The following is a 24,606-nucleotide window of genomic DNA, read 5'->3' as shown; positions in this document are numbered from 1 at the left end:
AAAACTGAACACACAGTCTCCAATCAGATATTTGTTGTCATCTTTTGCACATTCTTTTTAACCAACAACAAAATTTTAATTTTTAATTAGGAATGTTTAAGGTATCACGAGGAGCAAATAATGGAATGACAAATAATGGAATAACAAATAATGGAATGACAAATAATGGAATGACAATGCTACAAAAACTCACAAAGCTCAGAGGAAGCACACTTTTAGCCACAGCAAGAAGTGTCCTTCCATGAATTCAGGGGGTCGTGGTGACCAGCTCATTGTCTCCACCTTCACCTCCAAGGCAAATTTTCTAGGAGCAACACTGCTTTTTGGTAATAACAATGATGATTACAAAGGGGGTAGCTGTCAAAACCAGAGAGTGTACATTCTTTAGAATCAAGAGACCCTCGAACCTCAATAAACACCATATATAAAGAAACAGCAAATTCCAACAAGCATACACACAACGAAATGAATTCGTTTATCAGAGACCAGTACAATTTTGAATACACATTTTCCAGACGCAAGCAGAGGCCAGCACAGACCACCTGCGGCTGGACTCCTGTGGAAGTGAAACAAGGCATTACAAAATCCACACACTTAGGAGCGAGAAACAAATGCTTTATCAAAAAGAAAGTTGTTTGGTGGCCCAACATATAGATATTTATATGTATATATTTATATATATATAATGATAAAAATCAGCTTGCATGAAGGTCATAGTCTATCTATTTTGAAGTTATAGCACACATACTCTAAGCAATTGACAGATTTTTTTTTTTCAGGTTTGCATATACAGGAATTGCAAAATGAATTAAAATACATTGAAATATAGAACACTCAAAATGTATTTATATAAACCTCCCAGGATTGACAGGGATTGGCCAGAATCAGCACTTGCCACCGTTGAACAAGAACTAGAATCAAGAAAAAGGAGAAAAATCCAAGGAAAAAAAAAAAAGGGAAAATTAAAAAAAAATTCTTTCTTGTATGATTTCTCATTTAAAAGAATGTTCTCCTTGTTGGCTCGCAGTGTTGACATTTTGTTCTTGCCCCCCCCCACAAAACGGGGGTGTCGCTTGATGATAGTTTATGCTCTGTAGTCTTTTGATCTCTGTTTGCTTCCTGCAGATAATGGGTCTTTTAGTAGGAACTAGTGACGTCCAGAGTAAATATTTGCTATCCCGATGACGTTCAGGCCAACCCCTGAGCAGTCGGTGAGATGATGCTTTAAGTAGCCGGAAGAAAAGGAAACAAAATAGATCTTGCTGTTAGAAAATGTCCTATCACTTCACACTAATTCTCTCGGAAGGAAAGAGCAGGGATCTGCCGAGAAAACTAAGAACAAAGCAGTGAGAGCCTCTTCGTTTACGCTTCTGGAAGCAGGTGCTCCTGGTCTGGGGAATTAGACTACAGTGGGTGCAGAGTGGTGCTTGGAGTTTAGGGTCAACTTTGCTGTCCGCTCCGTAGATTTTACAGGCGATTTGCTCTTTGCTTTAAGAAGAGAAAGTGATATTGGAAAAAAGTCAGCACTTTAGATTAAAGCAAAGCACCCTTCACAAAGCCACAAACAAGAAGCAGGACAGAAAGTCCATGGCTTGTAGCTATCCTGGCACCTGCGGAAGAAGTTATAAGATATTCGCTCATCTTGAAGATTTCCAACGCTCCTTATTAGGCTGTTTTAAACACATACACATTTATATTTAATTAGCTCGCCAGCTTGCTGCTCATGTCTTGCATGCACTGTAAACAACACATACAGAGAATTTCAGTCCCGGGAAATGGGGCGTGTTGGTCTGTTTTCAAACAAAGCCCTTCCCCGTGGGGAGCAGCGAGGGGGACGCTCCTTCCCCTCCGCTCCTTCTTGGAGGCTCACTCCCTAGCGGCCTGGGGCTGTCCCTATACTGGTACCTAAAAACACAAGCTGCTATTCTGCTGTGTAAGCCTTGAACCTCAGCAGATCCAACCCAAACCGAGAGCAGAGGCGTCCCGCGGGTGGGACGTGGGTTCTGGGGTGGGTGCCCTCGGGCATTTTCCTTCGGAAGAAGATCTTTCTCCACTTTTACCCTTGAAATTGGACACAAGGTTAGTGCTCTCAAGAACTGACGATTTTGGAGAGAGCTTCTGACTGTGTCAGGGAGAGAATTCAATTGTATTTTTGTAATGTTTCCCCCATACAGTTTTTAAAATAAGCTTCTCATTACAAACGATGTATCACACACCTTTATTAGTAAGAAAACAGGGATGTTTTCCTTTTATTTCTTTTATATTTTTAATTGGAGACAGGTGAAAAGGGCTCGAAGGGGGTAAGGGTAGAAATTCAACCTTTTGAATATTTCCACTAACTTATGATTAGGTCCACACTGGCAACCATACCAAGTAAAGGTGAAAATGTGTACTGTCAAAGCAGAAACGTTTGGGCCCTGGGTCTCCAGTGACAAGCTAGTCGCCTCATCTGGCTGTTTCTCTGTTGGGTTACTTGGGCGCTGTCCCTGGTCCGAGTTTGGGAGGTGAGTCATGTATTCAGCGCAATGTGCCCTCACAGAAACCTAATGGCTGGAGACCCAGAGGTTAGCCACGGGTCTCGGGAGGGTGTCCCTTCTCTCACGCTGGGTGCTAAGGCTCAGCGACGCCAAAGGGACAGTCGAGTACGGGTGCGGCTCCGAGAACCAGACCGTGCGGGCAGAGAGGTAGAATCTCTGCAGAACCGCTAGCATCGGAGTTCCCAAAGCTACCTGCGTGGTGTTGCCATCCTTCGGGGAGACAGTCTTTGACAGGGACTCATGTTTTGAAAAAGAGAACTTAAAGGAAGGATGGATCACATGACTCCTCAAGTAGCCGAGGGCAGTCGACACAATGTCTGATATTACACATTTGAAAATGCTAAGGCCAATAAAACTAAGGAGAATGGTTCACCCTTCGGAAGAGATATTCTGTGAAATCATGGTTTCCTTTTCAGTATGGGCATGGCGGGTTGGCTCAAACACACTGAAACTGTACTATAATAATCTTCCCTTTTCTAAAGTAACCACCCCATTCCAGGAAACGCCTGACCCCCCATTCCTATCAGATATAAAGGGAACAACGACTTCATTTTGTCCCAACATGTCCTACCATGCTACGTCCAGCATGTGCAAGTTAAAACATTTCCACCAGCAGTATCATGGCAAAGAAATCTAATTACACATTGACAACAGTATTTCAAGGCTACTCAAACTCTGAACTGTCATCTTGTAGCCAATTGTGACATAGTAACATTGTAACATAGGATAGCCCCACCGTTTACCCACTCCAGGCGTATGCATTTCCTAGCATATTTTTAATCAAATGACATTTATTTCTGTCAGGCTAATTACAAAGTTCTTTCCCGCATAGGAAATTCTAAAGCAAAAAACTGACTGTATGTTTCTTCTTTCTATATTTTACGTATGCCTTGAATGAAGAGATCTGCACTTTATCTTTGTAATCCCAAAGAATTCGACAGAGAAATCTGAGAATCGGAAATGCTATGATTTGTCCAGTGTATGTGAAACAAATAGTCTTCATCGTTAATTTCATTCAGAGGTACCCGATCCTGAATGTAACATTGTTTATCTAACACCCCATGGTCTATTCTACAGACAGTTACATTTTATTTACTTTTGTAAAAAGCAAACGGCCACTCAGCCTGCTCTTTCCTTAGAAACATGCTCCTTCTGTGAACTGATGAGAAGCAGGATTATAGTGGGGAGCCTTGGGTGCTCACTCTCTCTGCTGCCACTCACTTCTAAGATCCCAGGTAAGGCCCTTATTTCTTCCATGTTTGCTAAAATGAGCATAATAACTATTCACGTGTATTTTTTCATATTGATACGCTAGACATTGTGCTGGAATAGGATCATCTTTCTTCTCTCTCTCTCTCTCTCTCTCTCTCTTCTGGAATAGGATCATCTTCTCTCTCTCTCTCTCTCTCTCTCTCTCCCTCTCTCTCGTCTCTCTCTTCTGGAATAGGATCATCTTCTCTCTCTCTCTCTTTCTCTCTCTCTCTCTCTCTGTCTCTGTCTCTCTCTCTCCCCCTCTCTGTCTCTCTCTCTCTCTCTTCTTTGCTCTGTGCCAGGTCAGCAGGATAACCCGTCACCCCAATATGACCATGCATTTAAACAACTCTTGCCCTCAACCTGCCATCCACAGCGCCTGTTCCCACCAACTCCCTGAGATCTTTCTTGCCTCTGAACTTCAGCAGGATTTTGTTTTGCCTTTCCTAGGCTGTCACATGGCGTACACCTACCTGCAATTCATTACGTTCGTATCTTATCTCACTGATTACCCTACAAGCAAAGGTGAAACTTCAGCAATTATTTTTCATTACGCTCAACGTCTAAAACAATGCCTTGAGAGCTTTTAAACTTTTGCCCCCAACACAAAAGACTCTGTGAGGAAGAAAGGAGATGCTATCATCTCAATTACGAGAAGAACAGGCAGAGAGCACGCCAAGATGCGGAGCTGCCGGATGAACCCAGAGATTTCGCTGGATCAGGAGGCCATGTATGACCTCCTTTGACCTATGTCTCGTAAAGATATCCTTCATTTGTTTTTGTGCTTAAATATATTCAAAGTGCTCTCGCAGGTGTAATTCCCTGTGCCCTTGTAAGACAGGGGAGGTATTTTCTCATTTGCAAGTGGAAACGTCTAGAAAGTCTTCTCCTGAGTCCAAGGGGCACGGACACAGCTCCCAGCCCTTTCTGCACCGCACGCGATAGGCAGTCACATTGCCTTCCCTGAGCTGTGGACCAGCACGCATTTCCCGACAGTGTCTGTGACGAATGAGAGTTTGGCCAAGGAGAACTAGGAAAAAGAAAGTCTCAAATATTTTATCTTCAGGATTATGATGATTTCAGAGAGTAAGAGAAAATTGCATCTATTGTTTGTTTAAAAAAACAAACACATCATCGACGACAACTCAGTCGCGGAGACCGTGGTGTCTAATCAGAGAGAGATGGGATGCAGTCGTACCACCTCATCATGCCTGTCACTGTCACCGGTGGCCAAGTCCCCATGTCCCCACCTCACTGGGCTCAGCACAGCATCCCAGACTGGCAGCCTGCCTTTTCCGACTGTGCCGTGGGGACTACCACGTCTTCCCTGGACCTCCCGTCCTGGGACCGGAGCGCGGGGGCCTGTGTCATAACGCTGCACCTGCTTCTTGCTCATCTCATGGTGGCCTCCAAGCGACCAAACTGGCCTGGGTGTCTCCTCCGAGTCAGGGAAAATGCAGCAGGCACCTCGCATGCATTGTTAGTTCATCTCTACCACCCAGTCGTCCCACAGACCAGGAAGGTGCACCCGAAGACGCGCAGTAGCGCCCCCGAGGCCCAGGATGACAGGCTGTGAAGCAAAGGCACAGAGGAAGAAGCAGGTGCCACACGAGGACCCTGAATGCAGATGAGCCAGTGGCCCGGCCCCGTCGCCTCCACATCTGCCCATCGGGATGGGCAGCCATCGTGTCCACGGACACTAGTCTTCTCGTGGAAAATGCATGGCTACGCTTTAGAGAGAAAAAATCACTGGGTAGAAAACCTCTTTTCCCCAATTCTGAGCTAACAAATACCGAACGTGAAAACATCAGCCTCCTAGTTTTCCTAAACATTAATAATAAAGTTTGTTTTGCTCCAACTAGTGTACCGAATATCTTATAATATTTTGAATGTTTCATGTTATAGACTTTTAGAGTATCAAGGTCCTTCACATTCACTTAAATACTTAAGTGTATTTAAATGTTATTCTTACATGTCTTCTTCTTTCTTTCTTTTTTTTTATTTTTATCCTCACCCGAGGACATGTTTCCATTCTTTGTTCAGGTAGAGTGGGAGGGAGAGAGAGGAACAGAGAGAGAGAGAGAAACATCGATGTGAAAGGAACACATCGAGTGGCGGCCACTTGCACAACCCACCAGGGCCGGGGACAAACTGCAACTGAGGTACGTGCCCTTAGCGGGAACCGAACCCGGGTCTCTCAGGACCGCAGGCCGACGCTCTAACCGCTGAGCCAAACCGGCAAGGGCATGTCTTCTTCTTTCTAAGAGCTTCTCTTTCCCAAGCTTTTTATTCAAATTTGATAGAGCACAACCAGTGGTGAAGCTGATTGTTCAAAGTGTCACCCTTCGATTGTGACCAGGAAAGACACAACCAGGGCTCTTGTCTACCTGGAAAGATCCTCAGAACAGGATTCAAGTTTTTTTTATCCTCACCTGAGGATATTTTTGCATTTAACTTCAGATAGAGCAGGAGGGAGAGAAGGAGGAAGAGATGGAGGAAGAGAGAGAGAAACATCTATGTGAGAGAGACACATTGACTGGTTGCCACCCACAGGACCCCAACAGGGGCCGGGGACAAACTGCAACCAAGGTACATGCCCTTAGCGGGAACTGAACCCGGGTCTCTCTGGTCTGCGGGCCAACGCTCTAACTGCTGAGCCAAACTGGCCAGGGCAGGATCTGAGCATTTAATTCAAGAGACAAAGTGAGCCTTGAGCATGATCTAGACAGTTCGTCCCACCTAACATTTTCCAGCTTACAAATACCCCCTTTCTCTGGGTAGTGAGTCTTGGATGGATTAAGTTCCTGTGTGAGTTCAGCTCGTAGTTGGCTTAGCTAAGCTATGGGACCATTCACAATTCAGGGTATCTGTCTGCAGATTTAGGTGCAATTCTCCAGACGTTTCTCTCTCTCTCTCTCTCTCTCTCTCTCTCTCTCTCTCTCTCTCTTTTCCGGTTGGAGTATCTAGCAGAATCAAAAGTAGCAAGAAGAGAGAAAGAAAACATTTCTCTCCTGCTGCGGTCCACGGTCTGCCTCCAGATCCTATACTATGTAACAGTGAGTATTAGTGCTACTTCTCATGTCCCCAAACCTTAAAGTGGGACCCCCAACAGTGAAGGAGGCCACGCTCCCATGACTTCCCGTTTGTTGGAGCAGAGGCCCAGCCCCAGGGGCAGACCAGCCGCTGGCACTGTCCTCTGGGGCAGGTGCCGGCTGCCAGGGGACCAGGAACCCTGAGCTGGCTGTCCGCACTGCGTTCGCTGACCTGCACCTACTCAGCCTCCACTGAAGGGGAAGAGTCCGATCATAGGATAAGTCCATCATACAATTTTTTGAAAAGAATACCTTTCTACTAGAATTCTTATGGGTCCACTGCCAATTTCTTCCAGAAATCCCTTATTTAAAAAAAAAAAAAGTGCTTCATTTTGACCCGATACATAAACGGCTTATTGTATTGAGCCCTGGCATTCAGACAGTCACCGCGTCAATGTCCTCTCCTGCTTCCCTTGGTCCGCAAAGGTGCACCTCTCTGCCGGCCGCCGCTCTGACTGGAGCTCAGGGAGTGGCGAGGCCCGTGGGGACACCCCGTTCACCTCGGAATGTTCCAGACGTTCATGCTAACGATGAGTCCCTGTAGGCGGCCAGGGTTTCTGTCTCCCCCGGTGACTCTCAAAGGGACACATAAACGCAGTTCCGCCTCCGCCTGCTAGATCCACGGAGCACCCGGAGACGGCACGTTTTCCGTGGGCTGTGGTCCAGGTGCGGGCTGCCCGGGAGCAGTCAGGATGGTGACGCTGACAGCAGAGCCAGTCCTCCTTGAGCACAGTTGCCCCCCACCCTGGCTGCCGTCCGTGAGGGTGGCGAAGGGGCCTGAGGGGGCGCAGCGCTGGGGTTTCCTGGGGGGGGGCGACGCCGCACCAGCTGGCCTCAAACTAACCTGCGTCCCTCGGCCCCTGGGGATCTGCGGCCCTGAAAACCGTCCTTTCCCATCCTGCCCGCTAGGACGGTGTGGGGACGTGAGTGGCTTTGGTGAAGGGGCAGGGGGAGCCTATAAATTAGTGGGAACACAACATATTTTCAAACAGTGACGTTTTCATGCACTGTCTTTAATGACTGCTTAATTCAGGAATTAGAGTAATTTACCTGCAGCACCGCATTTCCAGTATATAAATACATGCTGCTAAAGTGCCCGAAACCGTTTACTCCCGGAGCTGACATGTGCGCCCTGCACGTATGTTGCCGCACTAATCAGCAAAGCCTGCGTTCGTCATACCAAGGTCGGTACTAGTGCACCCTCGTCGCAATGGCCCCGTGTTGGGGACCGCACAGGCGCCGGATTCGTCCAAGGGCTCCAGTGAGTACACGGAGTTGGGGAGTGGTCTGGAGGACGTTGCGAGGGCGACCCATGCAGGGTGGCTTTGCTGGCGGCCCTGAGCATCTAGGACACTTGTCCCGGGCCGGCTCGCAGAGGTGGTCTGAGTGAGGAAGCTAGTTATTCGCTCCCGAGGGAACAGAAGGACGGGTGTTCTGTCACCGCTCTGATGGGAGAGACAGAGCGGTCCACACACCTCTGCGTCGCCCTGGACCCTCATCTCCGGCCGCAGAGGAAGGCTCCTGATCAGAGCTGGCGACACACCTCGTGTTTTAGAGAAATGGCACCGAGAGACTCAGAGTCAAGAGACAGAAGTCAGAGGAGGAAGGGAAGAAACCTCACTGGGACCGTGACTTCGTCTGTCACATCTTCTGATATAAACGGGAAAGAGAAAACTATCACCATGCATTATCAACAGTGATTTGCCTAAGTTAAAAAATTAATTTTAATTGTTCAGCAACATTTGATTTTGAGGAAAAAAAATGATTTGAGGACCGAATACCACAGGAGACAGAAAAGCATCAATGATACAGCTTCAGAAAACGCACTTGTTTTAACGTAAGTGAAATTCCTTAAGCCTTTACCCAAGTCTGGGCCAAAGCTTTCATTGACATAGCTATTTCAGAGTTATCTGAACTAGAATGTTTTATACATTATCTCCATAACGGGAATGCTCCTAGCCATCAGAATTAAACAGTTAACAGAGATGGTTGGAGATTTTAAAAAATCCATATCCTATTTATCAAGGCATGCAAACAAAGCGATACAACTACATGGCAAGGGACTGGTCATCAAACTTCCCGGATGTAGTTTGTTATGAAATGTAATCTAAACTAAAGGAATATTGTTGTTGTCATGGGTATGGAATGAAGGCTGGTCCAAGTGCCGTTTTCTAATCCTCTCCATTCACCCGTACGTGGTCTGGGGTTGTTTTCTTACAGATCGACTGAATTACATAAATACTCTGTGTATCTTAGTAGTGGTATTATCCTCATAAGAGAGTTGCCAAAACATAATACTCAGTCCCGAAACATTTATTTAACTCTCTGTGCTAAGCACAGTGCCAGGTGTTTCGCCAACACCATAAGCATCAAGACACAACTCGTATCTCTGTCCCACCCTGCGTTAGCCTTTAGTTCTCACTGTTCAGATGGTGGACCACCACCGTCTGGGCGGACCGTTAGGGGTGGTCCTGCCCCCCGGTTGTATGGTGCCTCACAGTGCGAAGCATTCAGGGCCATCGCTTCATTTCCTTAAAACCTCTGGATCTTTAGATCTTTGGAAATAGAATGAGTTTTAATATTCTAAAATGTTTTTTTCTTTTCTATTTATTGGTTGTGATTCTACCGCGTGGTCCCTAACTGTAGCATTTTTCAAATTAACTCCTTACAACGCTAAGAGACATGAGAAAATTGCCGCCCTCGCAAATACATGTCTTGAACCAGAAAATTAAAAACAAAATACTTTCCAAATGGCTGACAAAGTTGCTGCTAAGGATGGAGCTACGACGTAAGACGTCTGCATAAAAGAAGAAGAAAGAGGCAGCCCCTCAGCGGAACCCTCCCTGCTTGACCCCTTGGTGTTGTGAAGTGTGGAATGTTTGATCGCATTCTTTAATCGTCCGTACAATTCTTGGGTCTGCAAAGGTCATGCATTTGCTTAGTCTAACTTCTCATTTTTACTCTTTCAATAGTTCCGTCGTGGTGGGCTTCACAAGACGAGCAGGTCTAAGCCCTAGCTCTCCAGTTAGCTGTAGCTCAAGCCCGAGGAGCTCACTGCACAGCGGGTCTGTTACATGCACCTACGATCCGAATTCCTGCAAAATGCTCTCTCGGACTTTTCTGAAGCAGTCATATTAGATGAAACATAATTATCCTTTGTAAATATTTCAGTGTATTGATTTTCCTCGGCCACACCATCGCTCATCGCTTTGCTCCAACTCTGACTCGGGGGCCAATGAGTCATACTGTTGAGAGGAAAAACGATTGCATAAGATTTTCTTTATGGACTTTATGTGTGCTTGATTTATTTAATCGATACATATTTATCAAGCACACCCACTTGTTTAGGAAAACAGAAAGAATAATTTGATGGGAAGATTCTCCACTCAGGTCTCAGGAAATAAGATAGAATGTTCTTAATTTCAATACTACTAGAAATTTCTGAGTAGGACACTTTCGTACTATACACATGGGCATATATGTACATGTATGTGTATTTATATATATGTGCATGCATATATACATGTTCATGCCTGTATATAGATTTTTAATTTATCGTGAGCTCCACAATCACATGACATCATTGTTTTACTTTGCCTGTCTTTATTTACTTATTGAATATATTTCATTTGTTATCTGTCATTGCCTGTTTTTAAATTTGGAAATTTTAAATAATTTTTTTTCCTTATAACAAAAGTAATAAGTATCATTGTACAAATGCTATTAATAGAGACAAAATAATCGCATAATTAAAAATCATAACTTATCTTGACTTTGATGTACGTTTTTACACATTTCTTCTTACTATCTTTCTGTGCCTATATCTCAGATCAATTTCAAGTTTTGTATTCTACATTTTTTTACTTTAAAGTTTGGCATCCTATATTTTTTTCACATTAAATTTTGTATTTAGTCTTTTCTAATTCCATTCACTATTATTTGAAACTACGATTCTAGAAGCTGTTTAATATCATTTTATGGTTCTCACACATTCATTAGGTGACTTCCCATTCCTGGTCATTGCATAGTTCCAGTTACGGGAAGACCTCTGACAGGCAGCCCTGTCCACGGTCGGGGTCACTTCGCTGCTGATCTTCCAACCTCCTCCCAGGGGCATCCCTTCAGGGACCAACGGGCCACACACTCTGAAACCTGTGACCGAACTTTCCTCCCTGATTTCCCTCCAGAAGGGAAATTCCATGTCATCACTAAAGTCATCACATAGCAGAACGCCTGAGTGACCATGACCTTCATGACGGGGTTCGTTTAAAAACACTTTGCCAAGATTGTATGTGTTAAATTTTAATAAATAGCTGGGGTTTTGACTGGGAGTGCATCACGTCGATAAATGCTTTTGAAAAACCCGACATACTTCCAACGCTGAGACTGCCCACCCAGCGCAGAGCGTGTGTCCTCACTCGCTCCAACCTGAACTTTTCACCAGCGTGTCCTAACGGCCTCCCTATTTATTCTATCTGTTTGTGATTGCCTTTTCAAAACTGGACATTTTAAACATTCTTTGTTGTTTCTAATGATGATCATATATTTTGCCCCAAATATGGTCGGTTTGAGTATTGATTGCTGTCATGCAGAGAGCTGATTTCAACGTGTATCTTTATTTTGTCTTTGTCAATGTTATATGATCACTTTTGCTACCGCGACGTTGTGTGGCGTGGATTACATAATCACAGTATCTGTAAAAGTGACACTGTTTCCTCCTTTCTTTAAGTATTAGACACGCGTATTTGTCTATTGCATCACTTTTTGCTTACATGTGTAAATTAAACACATGCTTTGAATTATGTACAGTAAAACATTCTTTTCATTTGCATTATTCCGTAATCCTTCAAAGCCTCAGGCCCCTGATTTTATGCTAATTTTTCTATAGCTGATGTTTCTTTCCTACTAAGCTCTTTAATCAATCAGAGTTCATTTGCATATCTATCACAAACTGTGATATGTTTCCCTTTGTCACTTATTAATTAAATAAATCCTTCCTTAATTATTATACTTTAATTAATCGGATATGATGTTATTTTACATAATTTTAAAGCTTTCCAGGCTTCTTCTTATTTTCTCCCATCTCTACTCATATTTCTGTTCCTTAGTTATCCTGGTTATTTAAAGATATACTTTACTACCTGACAGGTAACGCCAACGAGAGCTTACCCTTGTGAGCTTGGTCATGGGCTGGCTCACTCTCATGTCGCTTAATGCTGACAATGACCTTGGGACAGATGGGTCACGGCCTCGGTTGTATGAGGAAGGACTCCAAGGTGCAGAGATTTCATGTGCGGCTCACTCGACACACTGGTGGGCAGTGACGCCGGATTCAAATCCACATCTGTGTGCTACCACAGACTGTGCCTGTCTACTTCTCGGGGTCTAAATCCACTTTAGTTCTCTCTCTCTGCAAAGTTTAAAAAATGTTTTCACTTGTTTATGCTTCCAGATGCATCGATGACTAGCTGATGATTTAAAAACGTCCGAGGGTCTGTTTTGAAAGCTTTTGAATTAAGAGAGCAGCCGGGTTATATCATTGCAACTTCCACATTCCTGCTGCTGACTCGGGCCATGCAGTTCAGATTCCTAAAGACGCTTGCGGACGTTATGCTCTACAGTAAGGGTCTTGTTACAACCTTGGGCGACACGCTGGTGGCTCATACGGCCTGGTTAGATAGGGGACAAGTGACCAAGTCACGGCTCTGTGACAGAAGAGAAAAGGAAAGTTCTGAAATTACGAATAATAAGACAAGCCGGGAAGAAGACCCGGCCTTCCCTCTGCGAGCGATCCCTGACATGCCCACCACGGGTGCACGCCCACGGCGGAGCCAGGGCTGAACAGCGCTCAGCGGCATCCGCTCGTGGCTCCTAATGACGACAATACAGGAGCGCAGTGCGGTGGTGGTCACGTTAACCCAGCAAGTCGTCGTCATCTACCGAGGCCTGGTCAGTGCCATGAGCTCTCTGTACACAATTGCATTTAATCCTGAAGAAGAATGAAATGGAGACACAGCGCTCCCCGTGACCCCGGGGCCGAGATGTGAGCAGTCTCCCTCTCTAACCGCGGTGCCCACCCCTCTACTGTGGCAGGGCCAGAGGCGGAAGGTGGAAGACGCATCTTCCTTGTCTCTCTGCTCTTTGCAACAGAGGTGACCGCCCCTCTGCAGGGCTATTGGTGGCAGCAATGTTCCTTGGGGAAGCCCTTACCTTGCTTTTAGGACCTGGGTTACTTTGATCAACAGAGAGAAGTCTTTGCAGCTACTTCCCAACCCTTCGGCCATCTACCCAGAAAACTGCTTCTCTGGTAGCTTCGTGAAAGCAATAGAGACAGGAGCTTAGGACACCAGCAAATCTGAGCATGTCTGTCCTCTTTGACAGAATCCTGGCCACCCCAGGCCAACCTCAGCGCGGCCGTCCTGCGTTGGCAGGTGCTGCACCCACTGCTGGGCCTCGGTCTGCAGACCCAGCTGGTTGCAGAATTTTGATGAACTAAGTTAACTATGGTTTGTGGGAGAACTTAACCAATATAGACTACTAAGCTACATAACTCCAGTTCAAACATATTTCTAGCAGGTTCCTTGGCCTGTATTATTCAAAGCGTTGCCTCCAATCGACTTTTCATCTTATTCATAGACACTTGATTTTCAGAGCAGCCGTTTAACTGATAGAATGGGAATGGTCCAATTAACGTGACCAGCGCACGCAGCCAAGGTGGATCGTTTAAATCAAAGTCAACCGTAAGGTCTGAGTTACTCGCCCGGCTCACTCCCTCCGCGCAGAAACCCGTGTCCTTGCATTGGCGACCAGGAGACAGCTCCTGCCAGCCCTCGGCCCCTGATCTCCCTCTGCACCGGCTTGGACCTGTTTGGAGAGCATCTCTGCCACACCTGGCCCGGGCTGGCCGCCTGCCCTGCTCGGCGGCGGGGCTGGGGCTCTGGCTTCCAGCAGCTGCTGCAGCAGCTGCCTCTCCAGCTCAGGGGCGCGTCGTTGTGGAAACAGTAACCGTATTTCAGAGCGGAGAGAATCAGCATTCCTGCTGGGTGACCAGAGGCCCCGCACAGAGCCGCGTGCGGGAACATGCTACCGCTTGACCGTGGCCCGTGTTCTGACAGAGCCAGCTGCGGTCCTGCAGTGCACCGACCGCCCCGCCAAAGTCCCTCTCGGCGCAGGGAGAGAGCCCAGCGGGGACCCGTTTCTACGAAAGTGTTTGGTGGCATCACACACACACACACACACACTCACACACACACCCCTCATAGTAAAGGATGAAATGATTGGTGTTCTCACCCATAGGAACTTTTCTGTGTTAATGATTCTCCTAATCTACTGCTTACAGAGGTGCCTGTTTGTGGTTCTAACCCAGGTTTTGATCCAGTACGTGCTGCAGGAAGTCCTGGGACATGGGCTATTCTCAAGCTTGAGTCTGGCCTCGGTCATGTGCACTACGCTCTTGTGACAGCTTGATCAGCTTGGAAGAGTGGGCTACTACGTATGGATATAATGACAAGACAAAGAAGAGAACAGCGGAGATACACCATTTCTCTGTCTCTCCCTTTCCCCGCCAAACTCGAGCTCCACCTGGCGTGGGCACGTAAATCCAAGGGCGACCTGTCATGTTGACAGCCAAGACGTTCTTTTTTTTTTTTATCCTCAAACAGGACTTTTTTTTTGATATTTTGTTCAGATAGAGTAGGAGGGAGAGAGAGAGAGAGAAACATCGACGTGAAGGGACACATCGAGTGGCTGCCACCCGCACGACCGACCAGGGCCGGGGACAAACTGCAACCGAGGTACGCGCCCTTAGCGGGAACCGAACCCGGGTCTCTCTGGACCGCAGGCCGACGCTCTAACCGCTGAGCCAAACCGGCCAGGGCAGACAGCCAAGACGTTCTTTCAGGGAGACCGGCTACCCTGCCTGGCCCGCCACCCGGAGGCGTCCCCGATGTGCGACTCCCAACACTGAACGGAGAAAATTCCCAAGAAAAAGCTGCTACCAGGCACAAGGATGACCCCAAAGTGAGCACAGACCAGCTGCCTTGGAGACCCGCCGGGAAACGGTCGCTCTGACCATGACGGCGGCAGAGAGCTTCTGGAAGAAGTTGCCTCAGCAAGTGAGGAAAGTGGCATTTCCAAAGTGACAGAAGCAAGCACGTATCTGCAGACGTCCAGGAAACACCGCGCAGAGGACTGTGTGTGAGGATTAAGGACCCGGGACAGAGAAACAGGGCTGGAAACTAGACCCTGACCGTCGGTGAAGGTGCTTGGAGAGCCCATCAGTGGACACTGCTCTGTGTGACCTGCTCCTTGAGTAGCGGGGAGACGGGCACGGAGCTGTGGGGACAGGCGCGAAAGTGAAGAGGCCGTGCTGAGGACCGAGTCCTTACTGATGGCACAGAAAAGATGCCCCTTGTTCCAGGATATTTCGGAAAGACGATTAGTCGACCCGATGACTGATTCCTTGTGGCCACTGACCGAAGAAGAGGTTTCAAGAACATTTTCAAGGTTCCACAAGACCTGTGACTGGGACGATGTTTGCTGTTAGAAGAATTTGGGAACACCAGAGGACACACACTTGTGTTTTGGTCCAGAAGCTAAGATAACACATTTAGTTTTGAACATTTGGGTGCAGGGGCCTGGCCCGATATTCTCTTGCTGTGAGAGAAATCACCGAGAGCCGAGTGCCGGAGGGCAGCCCTCGGCCGTGATCTGCCAGGAGTCCGTGTCGCTTGGCTCAGGGGCGGTGCCCACTTGGGACCTGTCACAGTGCAATGAAGTCGCAGCTGGGGCTAAAGGCCGAGGCTGGCGGGTGTGCGGCTTTGCTCTGTAAGGTGACCTCAAAGGAGGTGCACTTCTTATTTCTTTATTTATTTGGGTACGTGCCCCTAGCGGGAACCGAACCTGGGACTCTCTGGTCCGCAGGCCGATGCTCCAACCGCTGAGCCAAACCGGCCAGAGCAAAGGACGGGCACTTCTTCAAAGGTTGCTGGCTCCTAAGAGGCCCCAGCAGAGGTGTCCGTCCTCCCCAAAGGCCGGTCTGCACTGAGCCTAGCGTCACCTGCACAGTATGACGTCACCTCTTCTTGTCAAAGTGGTCAAGGCCAGCCCAGGAAGGGAGCTTGGGGGCAAGAGGGGCCACCTCTCCGTGGGTGGAGTGTCAACACGTGTGCAGTCCTCTCTACTCTCCCACGGTGCTTACAGGACATACATGCGGAGAAATACTGAGGGACAATAGTGACCCTAGCCTGGCTGTCCTGAAAGAAATCAGAACTGGAGATGTGAATGAATGGAGGGTGAATAAATAAAGCATGGGTACTGAAATCAGCTTTATTTGAACAGAACCTGAAAAATTATAAAGGGAAATAATAAATCAGGATATGGGTATTACAGTGAATATAATAGATATCCATCCCAGATCCTGCGTTTTATACAAGAATTGTGCGAGCCTAGACACTTGCACATGGAAAGAATGGGGGGTTGGACACCCCGCTTCTGAACTAGAAGTTAGAAGATGGCACAAGTATAAAACATGTTTTCCAGTGTGCACTGGTAGAAAAAAATAGTAGTGAAAAATTTTGATATGTCCGATTAATCTCTGTTATAAGCAGATAATGCTTAGTGAACAAGGGTTTTAGGGAATGTAGCTTCCATGACTGAGTTCTTTCTCTCTGTTCATCTTATTCTAGAAAAAGCAATGAGTGAGCCTGGTAGAGGGGTGAGAAATGAGGGTGGTTTTCATTTGAAAGTTGTTGGAAGATCTCTAGAGTTTAGCATTTAGCTCCAATCATAATACTAAAATGAGAAAAGATATATTAAAATAAAGCAGACATTTCTAGAGTACATTATATAATCAAAAGTAAATAGTTTATAAATAGGTAGAACATTTTATTTTATGCTTAAAATCCTCGACGGGAATAGGGAATAAAATGTTTGATTTTATTCCACAGTATGGATTTCTGATATCTAGCTTGGAATAGCCTACATGGATGAATAATTTCACTGCCATGATTTGGAGGTTTCTCTAATTGGGTCATAAACTGTGGAGGCTACTCTGTAACTCTGCATTCAGTGTCTGCCTTCTTCTTTGGATAGCATGAAAGGGGGGGGACAATGCCTCCAAAGTTATTAAATCTTTATCAAATAATGGCTGCAAAAATGATAACCATCAAGTACATCTATATGTGTGTGTGCTATATATGTATATGCATACATATAAACATATATAAATATAGATGGTATGGTTCATTCTTTAGTTTGGAAAACAAGAGACATAAAGAGGAAAAGGAGACAAAGCCACGCAAACTGAACTCCAGGGAGGGCAAGGCTGCTGTTCATCAGACTGACGCGGACAACCCTGACCAAGGCGTGCCGGGACGGTCGCTCACCGCCACTGCGGTGCAGTTGCAAAGCCACAGCGAGCTTAGTGGGGCTCCCCATAAACACACCCATTAGCACAGGAAGCATAAAGACGGAACCCAGGTTGGCACACATTATTTTAAAAGTACTGTTCACAAGAAAGGATTGAAAGCTCGAGCTAAGATATAAGAAAATATATATACGTACATGTCATTACCCTGATGAAAGGGCCAGATTTTTAAACACTGAATGGCTAAAGAGACCTGGAAAGTCAGCGACAGCACTGTCTACGACCAATGCCAGTGGCAATCATGTTTCGATGATAAACAGTAAAGGGAAAAACTTAAGGAGCGATGCATATGTGTGTGCCCCCTCCTCCCTAGAGCATTGCGTCCAGTGTTGGCGTGAAATGCAGAGCATCCGCGGGGCGGTTGAAGGCCCGCTCGTCCCAAGAAGCCCTTGCCCCACGTCGAGGTTGAAACTGGTTTCCACCGGCTGAACGACCGCACGAACCAATGCTATTCAGAAGGGCTTTAACTTGCACAGCTGACTGGAAATGGGTGACTATGCTTCTGGACGGGCAGTGAAGGCCCATTTACAGGGTCGCCTTATCTCTGCTACTTCCTGCCATTCCTGCCAAGCTTCCGTCACAGGCAGCTGGTGTTTCTCCTCCAACCTCGAAAACCCTTGGAGCACAGTCCTGCCTAAAGCTACGGGTCGCTGAAGGTGTGGGGTCCCTGCTCTCATTTACATGTTGATGAAGGAAAAGTCTCTTAATTTGGGACATTATGGATCCATCAATCTGTAGAGAAAACGAGCATGCATTTATAATGCCACCAATATCACATGATTTATTGTCCTTGTAACGTGTAAATACAGAAGGTGAACACATGAAAGTTCGGCTCTCGGATCCCCTGGACGGGAAGTTCTGCCTGCCTGCAGCTAACGGGGCAGGTGACACTTCCTGTGACAGCCAGCCTCAGGCCTCTGTGTCTCCTCTCACCATGATGTCAATTCAGCTAGGTCTCCGATAAACACCGTCACACATGACTCTGTCTACTCTACCTGACCAGTGGTCCTGGTGGGGAGGGGTTGTGAGTGTAAAATGAAAGGCTCAAAATGGGTTTCCATACCTGATTGTGGACTTTGCTTGGGGATTTTGGCTACCGCTTGAGGGCTGGAGGTGGGGGGCAGTCGCTGGTTCGCAGAGCTGTGGATGCTGCTGGGGGCGGCCGCCGAGACATTCTTTCGGGGCTTCATGTCTTGCAGCCACATGGGCGAGGCTTCGAAGGCCTGCGCCCTCCGCACGTGGCTGTTGGCGTTGACCTTCAGGTAGGCCTGGGCCTTGTGCTCCTGGAGCTGCCCGTAGTTGGCGTCTGTAACCCTGCACTCATACAAGCCTTCGTCCTTTTTCCTCACTTTGGAAATCTGAAGCTTGTGGGAGATGTCGTTGCCTTGGACCTTCACTGTCTGAAAAATGGCAGGAAAAAGAATCAATCAACCAAGGGCTACTTCAAAGGATCGTGCGCTCATACTTTGTCCCGAGCTTGCTCATGTTGGAAAACGACAGTCTCAATGGCCACGGTCAAAGAGCTCTCTACGGTCTCAACGGTGACATCTCGAAGTTCTTACTTATCCTAGTCAACTGGCTTCGCCGATCATGGGATACTAGTTCAATCCAGCCGGCGCCAGGCTCTGTGAGCTACACGGTCCCCAGTCCAGGTTCTGGTGACAGCGGTGCCTTTCCCAAACATGGGATTGGCCTGGTTACTCAGCGGAATGAGCATGGACCTAAGGAAGTCAAGCCTAGAGTTTAATTACACAGCCTCTTTTCTTCACTGTGGGGTCCGACTCCAAGAAATCACTAAGGTACCGTATGGGTGGTTGTGACCAACAGTGAGTTTAACTGAGAATGTGCTTTATCCCCACACCGGAAAGACTGTTAAAGGTGCGGACAAAGCAGACTCGGATCCGAAAGACTTTTCTTCTCAGTTTTTTGTACACTCTGACCTCGGGGCACGGGGCGGCATGTTCAGGGTGCAGATTTGTGTCACCTGAGATCCTGTGGCTCGGAGCACACAGCCCTGCCATCGCTGAGTCTGTGCTGCCGGAAGTCACCACTGCTTTGATTTTCAGAACTGAAATGGGCTCGCTCATTTCTTCTGATAGTTTTCAGGCCAGATTAATCGCAAGATTGCATGTGTGTGGTTATGTATAATACATAAAATTCTATATAATATGTGATACACATCCATAAGCATCTTTATCAAAACAGTTTGATAAAGATGCTTATGGATGTGTATCACATATTAGATGGGACACACGTTATATACTATCCATGACTGAATTATGATGAATATCATGAGACATTCAGAATGTAAGAATTTGGATGATGTTGAAAAGAGAAAAGAAGCGACGGAGACCGAAACGGACTTTTACACCTTCAAATGGCCAGAAGTAATGAAAATGTGGCAGGTGTTCATCTGCTTTTTACATGAAGAGATAACCATAAGTATGCAGGTGTATGAAAAATTACATGTACTGTAATACTATAAAAGAATGGAAATTGATAGCTTCAAATATAGTCTTAGTTGAATCTGCTAAGAAACCTGAGCACTTGTTATTATCCCATTTTACAGTAGAGTAAACTGAGGCACAGGGGAGCCGGGCCGGTGGTTCTCGACACTGACTGCACGTTAAATCTTCCGAGGAGCTTTCGGGACGTGCTCTCCCTCGGATCGATGCGGACACACTGCCTGCTTCTCTAGGGCGGGAAGCCCCTGTCAGGATTTGATAACAGCTCTCCTGGAAATTCCAAGTTAGCAGCTGCTGGTTTAGGACACATTCAAGGTCACACAGTGGGTAAACTGGGAACAAATTAATTTCTACCGCAATCTGTGTCTAGAACTGTTTTTCTCTTTTTATTGGGGGGGCGGGGTACGTGCCCCTAGCGGGAACTGAGCCTGGGACTCTCTGGTCCGCAGGCCGACGCTCCAGCCGCCGAGCCAAACCGGCCAGGGCGTGTCTAGAACTCTTCCCAGTGTGCTGGATGCTGTGAACTGTTGGCATAGACGACCCTGTTAGCAGTTTTTCCCAGGACTGCGGGTCTGACTGCAGGACTTCCCTAGGTCCGGGGTGGGAGGCTGTTCGCACTACTAGTCTTCGAAGGTTTGACAAGTGAGGCGTGAAAGAGGACTCCTCACTAAACAATCTGTCCAATTACGTGTGTATGAAAAATGAAATATCTAAGGAAAAATATTGTCAACAATCGATCGTACCAATAAAGCTTTTCTAGCACAGTCTGAGGACAACGGCTTCTGTGATATAAGAATAACTGAATTGAAATATTCTAAAAAGTCAGTGAGTTTATGAATACAAATTGGAGTTTCTGCTTTACATCTTTTGTCTGATATTTTCTTCCATTTTGAGATTATACATTTAGATTATAGAATTTGATTCTATTAGTACAATATATATTTATACTTTTGGTTGTTATGTAATTCCAACCTTATACCCCCTTATGCTATTGTAAAAGCCTCAGAATACATTTCCTTTTAAATGTAGGTCTCTTAGATTTCTAATGTATATATCTAATATACATCTAAAATATATCTAACATGTATTTATACTTAGCACACCTCCTTATTATATAATTATTTCATTTCTAGCGATGAAAACTTGTTTACTATTTATCGACATGTGAAGCAGTTCTGTTAATGATTCTATGTGGCTTCATTTGAGGAAGAGTAAAAAAAATAAAATTTTCAGATTGTCTTTTTCTGATTTCACACACAAATATGAAGAGTAATGACCAGTAAAGTAGAAATGTGAAATATATCTCTATATTTTAATAAGATAACCTCTTCAATTATGTTTTTATGTTTCTATTGGCTTTTGGTTTTATATTCATGTGTGACTGTTTTGCCTCCTATTAAAGGTTAGTTATTGACATAATCTTAAATGGACAATAGCTGTCTACTCTTACAGTTATGTAGCTGTTAAAAAGCCAACAAGAAAAAAAAAAAAGCCACGCACCTCTTGTGATAGCAAAACGATTCTCTAGTACCCGTTTAAACGTTACTGTGATTGAAATAATTTCATCGTACCAGCTCTAAATCCTTTTCAATGTCTATGCACCCAGTGAGGTAAGAGACACCGGCTCTCAGCCTGCGTTTGCAGAATTGCCTTTTTCAGGAACAATAAGTTAAAAGGCTTAATATCAGGACAATACATGAAAAACCTGACACGTATTAATTTTCGCCCTGGGCTTGCCTGGCCGTGGACAAAGGCGCGCGCCCCCTGTCGTCGGTCCCCGTGATACTCACACTGATCTTGGTCCCGTCGTTGTCGGGGTCTCGGTCGGGCAGGAGCTCCACCTGCGGGGAAGGAGACTAGCTCAGCCCCGGGAGCGGGCGGCCCCAGCCCGACCCGCAGGCGGCCCTTGTCGCTGAAGCATTTCAGGGGCGCGGCGCTGATTGAGCGGAGAGAGGAGCACGGCCCCACCGGGCTGGCGAGGCCGGGCCACCACCGCGCGGGGGCGCTGCCGGTCGCGCTCTGGGCTGGATCCCCGTCGCCAGGGGCCTGGGAGGGAAGGAAGGGCGAGGCGCGCGCGCGTGCGGGTGGAAGTTTGCAGGGACGAGGCTCTGCGTGGTTGCCAGGCCTGCGTCCAGTCCCTGGGGTCTCACGGACAGATGTTCTTTTTCTCGCCCGACAGCCCCGACCCGTCTGCTGCCTCTTTTGCTGAACTCGGTCTCCAGTCTGCGCTCTGACCCCTGTGCCTTCTTGTCTCTTCTCCCCTTGGCCCCCCTTTCCCTCCTCCTCTGCTTCTCCTCCCTCCTTCCCTCCTCCAGCCTCACCCCCACCCCGCACCCCCCTTCTCTTTCCTCTGTTCTCCAGTGGCCTCTGGTCCCCTCCTTCACTCCCTTCCCACCCCCTTTCTCTTCCCTCCCGCCCTCTCTCCTCCCCTCTACCCCTCCTTCTCCCCTTCTCCCTTCCCCTCCCCCCTTCAGCCTCACTTCACTCTCATTAACCTCTTCTGCCAATCACAGACGTGGGGGAGGTGGGTGGAGACACCCACAGAATTCGACACCCCACCCCAAGGTCCCGGAGATGGCTGGTGTCCCCGGGAAGGATCAACACTGGAGTCCATCGGGGCATCTGGACAACCAGTACCGATAGGAGGCCCTTCCCAGGTTTAACTGGAAAGACTCACAAGCTTCTTCCTTCGTTTCAAACTCGAGTCCCCAGGACACAGGCCGGCTCACCCCCTGGAGTCCCTGGGTCTCACTCAGGACAAGAGAGCCCGCGTCGTGGCCCACGGACCCCCGTCTGGAGACCCAGAGGACGCAGGCAGTAAGTGGGACAGACGCAGGGGGCGTGAGGGCCACGCAACTCCGATCCCCTACCTGCGCACCCGCCACCTCGGCCGCGGGCTCCAGGTCCTCGGGGCCCCGCAGGAACCACCACTGGATCTCCAGGTACACGGAAGCCGAGCCGCTTTGGAAAGCGCAGGACATCTCCACATTCTGCCCCTCGGTCGCGGTCACGTTGCGCGGAAACTCAGTGAATTTTGCTGTAAAACAGAAACGCATCCATTTAGAATACCCATATCACGTTTGCCAGCTCTCTTTCCTGAAGAAATCCCCACATTTTTCTTGCACACACACACACACACACACACACACACACACACACACATAATAATAACAACAATCAAGAACTAAAACCCCTCTATGACATCCTGTACTTTCCCTGGCTCCCCACCCCCTTTGCCTCTCGCCTGTCTTATTTTTGGTATAATGCCCAAATCACGGTGCTGTCCATCAAGTCTGGGTAATGGAAACCCTAACAAGCTTGCCAATAACTCCCCCTGTTAGCCAGGCTGCTCAGTTAGAGGCAAAACAAATCTTTGTCAGATTGCAGCAGTCCCCAGCATTTACTGGGATTCGGTGAGGTGCGTTTTAGACAAATCTGTCAAGTTGATGTATGAGGACAGCCTCTTGCCCCCAAGTTTCTAACCAATCTATGGCAACTGGGTGTTTCATGTGATTGAGGACGGGTCATGCTCACCTGTCGAAATGCACATTCTTGATTTATCAAAACAATTAGCAGCTGGGATTCAAAGGCCACAGAGTGGAACAAGTCACACACTTGCTAAGCTAGATCTAGTTCTTTCTCTCCAAACGCACCTTCACAAGTGTTCCCATCAAGCCACTGCACTGTGAATTGTCACATAGCCTGGGACGAAGAACCACACACCTGGATTAAAGATCTTCGTGAAGCCACTAGGGAGACCCCCCCACTCTTTTCATGACCAACTTTGACCCTGCTAGTTTATAAGAATCACAGCAAACCCGACAAAGATGCTCCCTTTTCCCCAAAGGCATTTCTTTAGCATGAAATGCTCTGGATGGTTGTTTTTACTCTGGTCTCAGGGACACTTTGGGAAGAGCTGGTGGCTCCCAGAAGTAGTGGTAGAGAGACGTGGGGCTGGCTGTGTGCACATGCACAGAGAGGGGGACCAGAGGGCTGCAGGTCTGGTTCAGGGTGCATGCACTCACATTCCCGCTACTTTTTAAGGAGAGCCACCATCCGCATCCCTTTCCACAATATCATGGAATCCCACATGCTCCCCATTGAAATGGAACTGCGTTTATACCCAAAGCGAAGGGGAGACGTGAAGGAGACGTTCTGATGGGAAAAGGACTGTTTTGTTCCGGGGGGAAGGAGGAGGTGCGTTGGTGCCTCCGGAGTGATGCAGTCTGGCAGCCCCGTGAGATCTGTTCATGGTGCTGATCTGAGCCCTGCAGCCTGCGAGGTCCTAACGACGGATTCAGCAGGCTGCCGGCTGGTTGGAACGCAAGTCGTGCCTTTTGATGGGTCCTCCGAGGAGTCTGTCCTTTGATAAACACGCATGCAAACGAAGTCACAGGGACCCAGAAAAAAAGAAACTCTAAACCCATTCTGCCTCCACTGGAGCAGGAGTACTGGCCAGGGAGAGTCCCTGTTTGTTTGCGATGATTATGTATGCATGAGTGGTCACCCTACACACACACACACACACACACACACGCACACCCGTGTTTCTGCTCACCGAGCGACCTACCTCACTGTCAGGCACCAAATAGATTTGCTTTCAAATCCAGCATGCCTACCATTGAATCAACTTTAAAGGAAAATGCCGAACGGAACAGCATTCCGCTGTCACTTGCTAGGAATCTCACATCTGCCTGGACACACACACACACACACACACACACGCCACAAGCACATGCCTATTTGCCAGACTTACCTTGAGAAGAAAGGCCTTGCTGCACATATAAAACAGAAAAGAAGACAAATCCAACATACGCCAAAAAGATCCCCATCAT

At 47.3% G+C, this 24,606-nt stretch overlaps 1 protein-coding gene across 3 annotated transcripts; it reads right to left on the bottom strand.

The window, feature by feature from the left end:
* Positions 1 to 976: 976 nt before the first annotated feature.
* VSTM2A (V-set and transmembrane domain containing 2A) lies at positions 977 to 24,606 on the bottom strand. 3 transcript variants are annotated; one of them, XM_036247128.1, is made up of 5 exons: positions 24,528 to 24,606; positions 22,642 to 22,808; positions 21,562 to 21,612; positions 18,370 to 18,706; positions 977 to 1,488 (listed from the first exon to the last, which is right to left on the bottom strand). In XM_036247128.1, exons 1-5 carry the CDS (start codon positions 24,604 to 24,606, stop codon positions 1,400 to 1,402), a joined length of 723 nt encoding a protein of 240 aa, XP_036103021.1. In that variant the 3' UTR covers positions 977 to 1,399. The 3 variants fall into 3 exon arrangements, with proteins under 3 accessions (XP_036103021.1, XP_036103023.1, XP_036103022.1); XM_036247130.1 differs by lacking the exon at positions 977 to 1,488 and adding an exon at positions 1,637 to 1,670; XM_036247129.1 differs by lacking the exon at positions 977 to 1,488 and adding an exon at positions 1,643 to 1,737.

Source organism: Molossus molossus, unplaced genomic scaffold (genome assembly GCF_014108415.1).
Source record: "Molossus molossus isolate mMolMol1 unplaced genomic scaffold, mMolMol1.p scaffold_m16_p_7, whole genome shotgun sequence".
NCBI classification, from domain to species: Eukaryota; Metazoa; Chordata; class Mammalia; order Chiroptera; family Molossidae; genus Molossus; species Molossus molossus.
This window is presented reverse-complemented; position numbering and strand designations above follow the sequence as displayed.